The following is a 5,594-nucleotide window of genomic DNA, read 5'->3' as shown; positions in this document are numbered from 1 at the left end:
TGACCTCGTCTTTAATCCAAACCCAACATCTAACTGGTAAACTATCCACAGAGTTAATGATAAATGGCGCCCCCTTCTGGCCAGTTTAATCGGCTTAAATTGAGCAATGCTTATTTTCTAACATGCAAGCAGAATTTTTAATGATCACAAATCTGTTAAATGTTTATAAAAAACGAAGCATTTGTGTCTGCTGCTCGTTTTAGCATCACCAAGGAGAGAAGCTGGTGTTCTATATGTGATTAATCTTCTTTGTAAACTTTAAAATGAAGGAAAATAAAATTATTAATCTATTTTTATTAATTGTTGAAACCTGCCTTGTCTCTGCTATTAGACATATAAATGTAGGATTTATTTTAAAGAAGTTTTCCTTTGATTTGTTATTTTGGGGCCTTGAGAAAAGCTTTGTTATATTAAAACAATGATATGGCTTCAAACGGTGATATTAGCTATTTTTATTATTAATAACAGTGAGTTCTATGTTACACCCTGTCAGATGAGAGTGATGAAGCTTTTTGTTGCATCTGGGCTGTGTTTTGGTCATTTTTCAGACAAAGAACATAATTTTTTGTGATCCTGATTATAATTTGGGGCATGTTTTGGAGATGCGCCTACACAGCTTACACTTTTAGACCAAAAACAAAAACGTAAAAATATACGTGACATTTCAGATTCTTGTGTTAACTCGTTCACGGTGTGAACTCAAACTCGTTTTAAACAGGAGTCCCTTTTTTTTATGCAGGATAAAACTTCAAATTGAGCTTATTTCAGAGTCTGATTTCAGTCTGATCAAGAGCTTAATTGAAAAAAATCTGTGACAAAAACAAAAGACACACAAATACAGCCTGGCCTGCCTGGTAAAGGACTTTTGTTCAAAGCTTTTTGTGTCTCTGCACAGATTTTACCTGGAAAAAGGATGATCTGTGTGTCCGTCAGATGTCAGAGTTTTTTCCCACCGAGACTTGAGCCTATACTGTATCTATGCTCTGTGCAGGACCAGATCTTTTTATGGAGCTGTCATCCAGGCCTAGCCTAGGAACAGCTGTGCACTTCCATCAGAGCAGAGCTCTGAAGATCAGCAAATGTCATCAGTTAGTTAATGTTCTGTTTCAGCGCTCCGGAGCCTGCTCACCCTGAGCTCCGTGGTATTTTACTGGGGTTCAGTCACTGGTCATGCAAAATGTTGAACCAAGTAGAGCAAAATGCACAAGATGTGCAGCTGTAAGCAAAGAGCATGTGTCACTAAATGCCCAAAAGTACATCGAAAGTAGTGTGCATCAGAAGAATCTGACTGCAGGGTTTTTCCTTTCCTTTGAGAATTCTTTTTAGCATATTTTCTGCAAAAAAACGATCTTTTAATGACTAAATTTAGAACTTTAATAGAAGACATTTTGGATAAAACATTCAGGACTTCACAGGTTCGTTATTTAATTATTTCCTTTAATTGCATCTTATTGTTGTGACTGCTGTACAAGGTGAAGTGTTTTAGAGGAGATACAGAGTTTGTAAAAACTGTAAATCACTTGAATCAGTTTTTGTTTTCTCATCTTCATCTCAACACTTTTCCACAAATGAGTGAATCCATTAACAATTCATCACAAATGAATCAATCATCAGCACAATTTCTTATGTCTCTTGAGAGCAGAAATGTTTTTAATCAGATTTTTGGAGAAAAGAGTCTAATTTAATACTTTAAACATTACTGAGTCAAAAATCTGTGGGAAAAATAAATGTTTATATTAATTTAATATCTGATAACGCTGAAAAACAAGTCATAGGAACTGCATGGCTGAGAACGGTTAAATCGATTTGATCCCAACTTTAGTCAAACAGATGAAATTTTACAGATTAGTTTTGGACGAACACAATTTATTATTATCATAAAAATATGTGTTGTTTGCTCTTTTGTTGTATTCCACTATAAAAGTACCAGGAATTAGGAATGCTACATAAAATGAAAAATACCTCAGATTTGTGGTCTTAAACATCACTGTAAATCAGATTTATTTTATTTTTAAATTGTTTTTTTTATTAAACCTAAACATAAACCCTCGCTATAGTAATACAGTGCTGAAGGTAAAATACAAAACGACACAGTGCTTATAATATATCCTCGAGTTCATTTTACAAATAATAAGCATTCTGACAAATATTGCCAATAAAGCTTATAACCCCTTGAATAAGTTGCCTGAAATTAAAATATAGGCCTACAGAATAAATAAAAAAGTTGCGCTTATAGGCTTTTAAAAAAGTGCCATTTTTACACATTATACAGTTTACAGGCCTAAATAATGTCAACGTTTATTTCAGAATTTAACGTTTATATAGTCCCCCCTCCCCCTCCCCCTCCAAAAAAATTAAGAACGTTGTCTAATTTATTAACAAAAATAAAAGTAAAAAACATGAACGGACAAAATGCGAGTGTGCATATTTTACAAAAATGAATTAACTTGTGAAATGAGTCATCTGCTCTGCAGGACTGTGGTACCAAACAGCAGCTGGGTTCTGGTCCGGACACTTTTCACCCCGCTGAAAGCACTAAAGGGTTTTGAATTATTATATATTATTATCGTGTTTGGTGCGTCGCTGCCTCCGTGTCTGTCTCTGAGTCAAACAGCTGTGGAGCGTTTCTCTCCACCCGGCTGTCCAGGTGTCTCTCAGTCAGTGGTCATTTACTCTCCGGTTCTGTTTAGTGCAGCCCGTCCGCGTCAGGCGCGGATCACATGACGCAGGGCTTGATGTCCTGGTAGGAGACCTGTTGGTGGTGGTAGTAGGAGCCGTTTCCCGTTGCGTGCATGGCCGAGGACGTCATGGCGTTAAACGAGAAGACGAACTCCTTCCGGTCGCACATGCTGGGGGACTGGGAATGGTACCGAGGGATCCCTGCAGGGACAATATAAAAAGGTGTGAATTTTTAAAATCTCTAATATAATTTCATAGATCAGATTTCTAACTTGAAATTGTTGTAGAATTACGCGTTTAAATAATAAAATGTAATTGGGCGAAATTGGCAAAAATAAGACAAATCAATTCCAAAATACAAATGAGGAACAAGACCTGCTTGAATCGAGTTCAATTTATGGAACCAACGGTGGCATTATTCCAATGTGCGCTTTTATTCAGGCAAATAAAAATAATGCGTTTGACTCACTGATTTAAACCAATTGACAGACCTGAAATCCATTTGTCAGGCACGTTTAAGGCTGCCACTAAGAGAGGCGGGATTGCGGGTTAATTGACAGTGGCCCTCTTGCACGCGAGCCCGGGGGCGAGGCCGGCTGGACCCTACCGAACTTGTTTTTATAGCCAACAGAGCTCCAGGACTCCACAGTGTCCTGGCTAAACCACTTCTATCAAACCAGGAGAATCTAAACACTGTTTGATGTTGGAAATTCTCCCCAATTGGCGTAATTTACACACTTTTATTATTTTGGTGTAATTATAAGATTTTCTGCAACATAAAAGGAGATAATGCCAGTCTAAATGATTATTATAAATTATTAGGCCCACATTTGGCACAAATAGATTTTTGCGTTAAACCTCCTCATTTCTACTGAATCCATTTTTGTTTATGTGAATTTTTTTTATATTTTCTTGACTTCATTTGTGTAATTTTGCGTATTTCTTCTATTCAAACACAACCAAGTGCCTACCTTGCAGGTCTGTGGTGGCGTGGCCGTTCTGGTGCAGGTATGGTTGGTCTAATGAGTGCGTGGGCAGGCTCGGCTGCAGGCTGTTCGCTCCTGGATTACAGGGAGACAGTGGCTGCTGCTTAATGTAAGAAGCTCCGTTATTCAGAGAGGCCGATGGCGCTGGAGCCCACGCCGAGGCTGAGCTCGAGTAGACGGGGTGAGGCTCCATTACTCCCCCGCTGGTGAGCAGAGGGGAGGCAGAATTGTCGTGGTGGGGATAATCGCTCCCGGTGGATCCCGTACAGCTTCCCATGTAGGAATGTCCACCGTTAGTCGACAGGTGTGACATGGAATGACCGGACAGACCCATCCCGTCCATGTTTCCTAAGTGTCCGTTCATCATCCCGATCCCGCCGTCCAGAGACAAGCTGTTGGGCGGACATGAGAGGCCCCCTCCGCTCCCTTGGAAGTTGTAAGACTCAGGGATGTGGTTGAATCCCAGGCCGTTCATCATGCTGTACATGGGCTTCAGCGCCTGGCACTTGCGTCTAAAACCCCGGGGCCTCCTTCTGAAAGAGCCCTCCTCGAACATGAACTCACTAGCTGGGTCGATAGTCCAGTAGTGGCCCTTCCCTGGTCGACCGAGGCCTTTGGGCAGCTTGATGAAGCACTCGTTCAGGGATAAGTTGTGACGCACGGAGTTCTTCCATCCCTGATAAGAGCCTCTGAAAAACGGGAAGCGGCTTTGCAGGAACTGGTAGATTTCACTGAGCGTCAAGCGCTTGGTTGGGGAGCTCTGGATGGCCATCACTATCAAGGCTATGTATGAATAAGGAGGTTTCTCTGGTCGTCGGATCCCCGCGTTTGTTTTTTTGGTTTTCGTTGTGGATGAAGCGGTTTCCATCACCACCGTCTGTCCGTGCGGCTTCTCCGGAGCAGACATCGGGCTGCTCTGAGCAGGAGTCTGCGCTGGGGGCTGCTGGACCTCTGCCGTCATGAGTTTGACAAGATTCAGTTGAAAATTTTTCAAATGAAAAACACTATCTCTCCAGAAAAAAAAAACGACCCAAACTCAAAGGCGCGCCTGTATTTGGATCAATCCTGCTGCAGTTAGAAACCGGAGCGCTTAAAATGTTTAACGTCCGAGCTGGTGCAAGGAGCAGAACAGGAGCCGCTTTCCACTTCACTTGATGTGTTGTCGTGCGTCCGAGGAGCTCACTTTTTACTTATCTGTTGCCATCGGAGCATTGGAAGCTGTAGGTCTTGTCATCCGAACGCTGGGGCCCGCCCAGTCCCCTCCTACTCCAGTGGTGGGCTGCAAGCATGCACATCTGCGTGCGTGCGCTCACTTTTCTGTGAAATGCTTTCATTTTAAAAAAGAAGGAAGAAACGAAAGACATAAATATGGACTATATATAGCACGTGCAACAGATAACAACAGGACAACAGCACAGAACAAGATCAGCCGCCAAATATTTGCTTTTACGCATGCAGATCCTGGTCTGGATTTCTTTGTTTTGGATAACTGCGTTTCTTTTTTCTGTTTCTTTATTTAAAATAAATAATTTAGTGGCATAACTGGCATGTGCTCATGCGTAATCAAAAAAAAAAAACTGCAGCCCTATAGGGTCACAACGTGGGCGCATCATTACTGATGCAAGATGAGCACGTCTCCAGACCTTAAACGCATTAAATAGTTTCATACAACACATTTTTAATGTTTGAAAACATTTTAACAGACAACACCGTCCTCACATTAAAACCAGCCTCCTGATTTCTGTAAAAGATAGACAGGACCATGGGCAGGATGTTTATACAGGAGAATGTAAACATTTTCCCTGGCCTTCTTTAAATAAAAAATCAAGCAAAAAGCCCCACTAGATCAGCTAATACTCAAACTGATGCGCGACCTCTCTGCGTGTTGGATCTTTTTTTTGTTTGTTTTCTTTCACTCTCTTTGTAAAA

General features: G+C 41.1%; 1 protein-coding gene across 1 annotated transcript; it reads right to left on the bottom strand.

Moving 5' to 3' along the window:
• Positions 1 to 2,176: 2,176 nt before the first annotated feature.
• Positions 2,177 to 4,759, bottom strand: foxf1 (forkhead box F1). Its single transcript, XM_015952918.3, has 2 exons — positions 3,651 to 4,759; positions 2,177 to 2,880 (listed from the first exon to the last, which is right to left on the bottom strand). The coding sequence occupies exons 1-2, from the start codon at positions 4,624 to 4,626 to the stop codon at positions 2,717 to 2,719; spliced, it is 1,140 nt and encodes a 379-aa protein (XP_015808404.1). The 5' UTR covers positions 4,627 to 4,759; the 3' UTR covers positions 2,177 to 2,716.
• Positions 4,760 to 5,594: the final 835 nt, after the last annotated feature.

This window comes from Nothobranchius furzeri, chromosome 9 (assembly GCF_043380555.1).
Source record: "Nothobranchius furzeri strain GRZ-AD chromosome 9, NfurGRZ-RIMD1, whole genome shotgun sequence".
Taxonomy (NCBI): domain Eukaryota; kingdom Metazoa; phylum Chordata; class Actinopteri; order Cyprinodontiformes; family Nothobranchiidae; genus Nothobranchius; species Nothobranchius furzeri.
The sequence above is the reverse complement of the archived record's forward strand: the minus strand, read 5'-3'. Positions and strand labels throughout refer to the sequence as shown.

Excerpts from the sequence above, each read along its gene's own strand:
- foxf1 (XM_015952918.3), bottom strand. The coding sequence starts at position 4,626 with ATGACGGCAGAGGTCCAGCAGCCCCCAGCGCAGACTCCTGCTCAGAGC. Across the intron at positions 2,881-3,650 it reads CGCCACCACAGACCTGCAAG|GGATCCCTCGGTACCATTCC; the intron begins GTAGGCACTTGG and ends TTGTCCCTGCAG.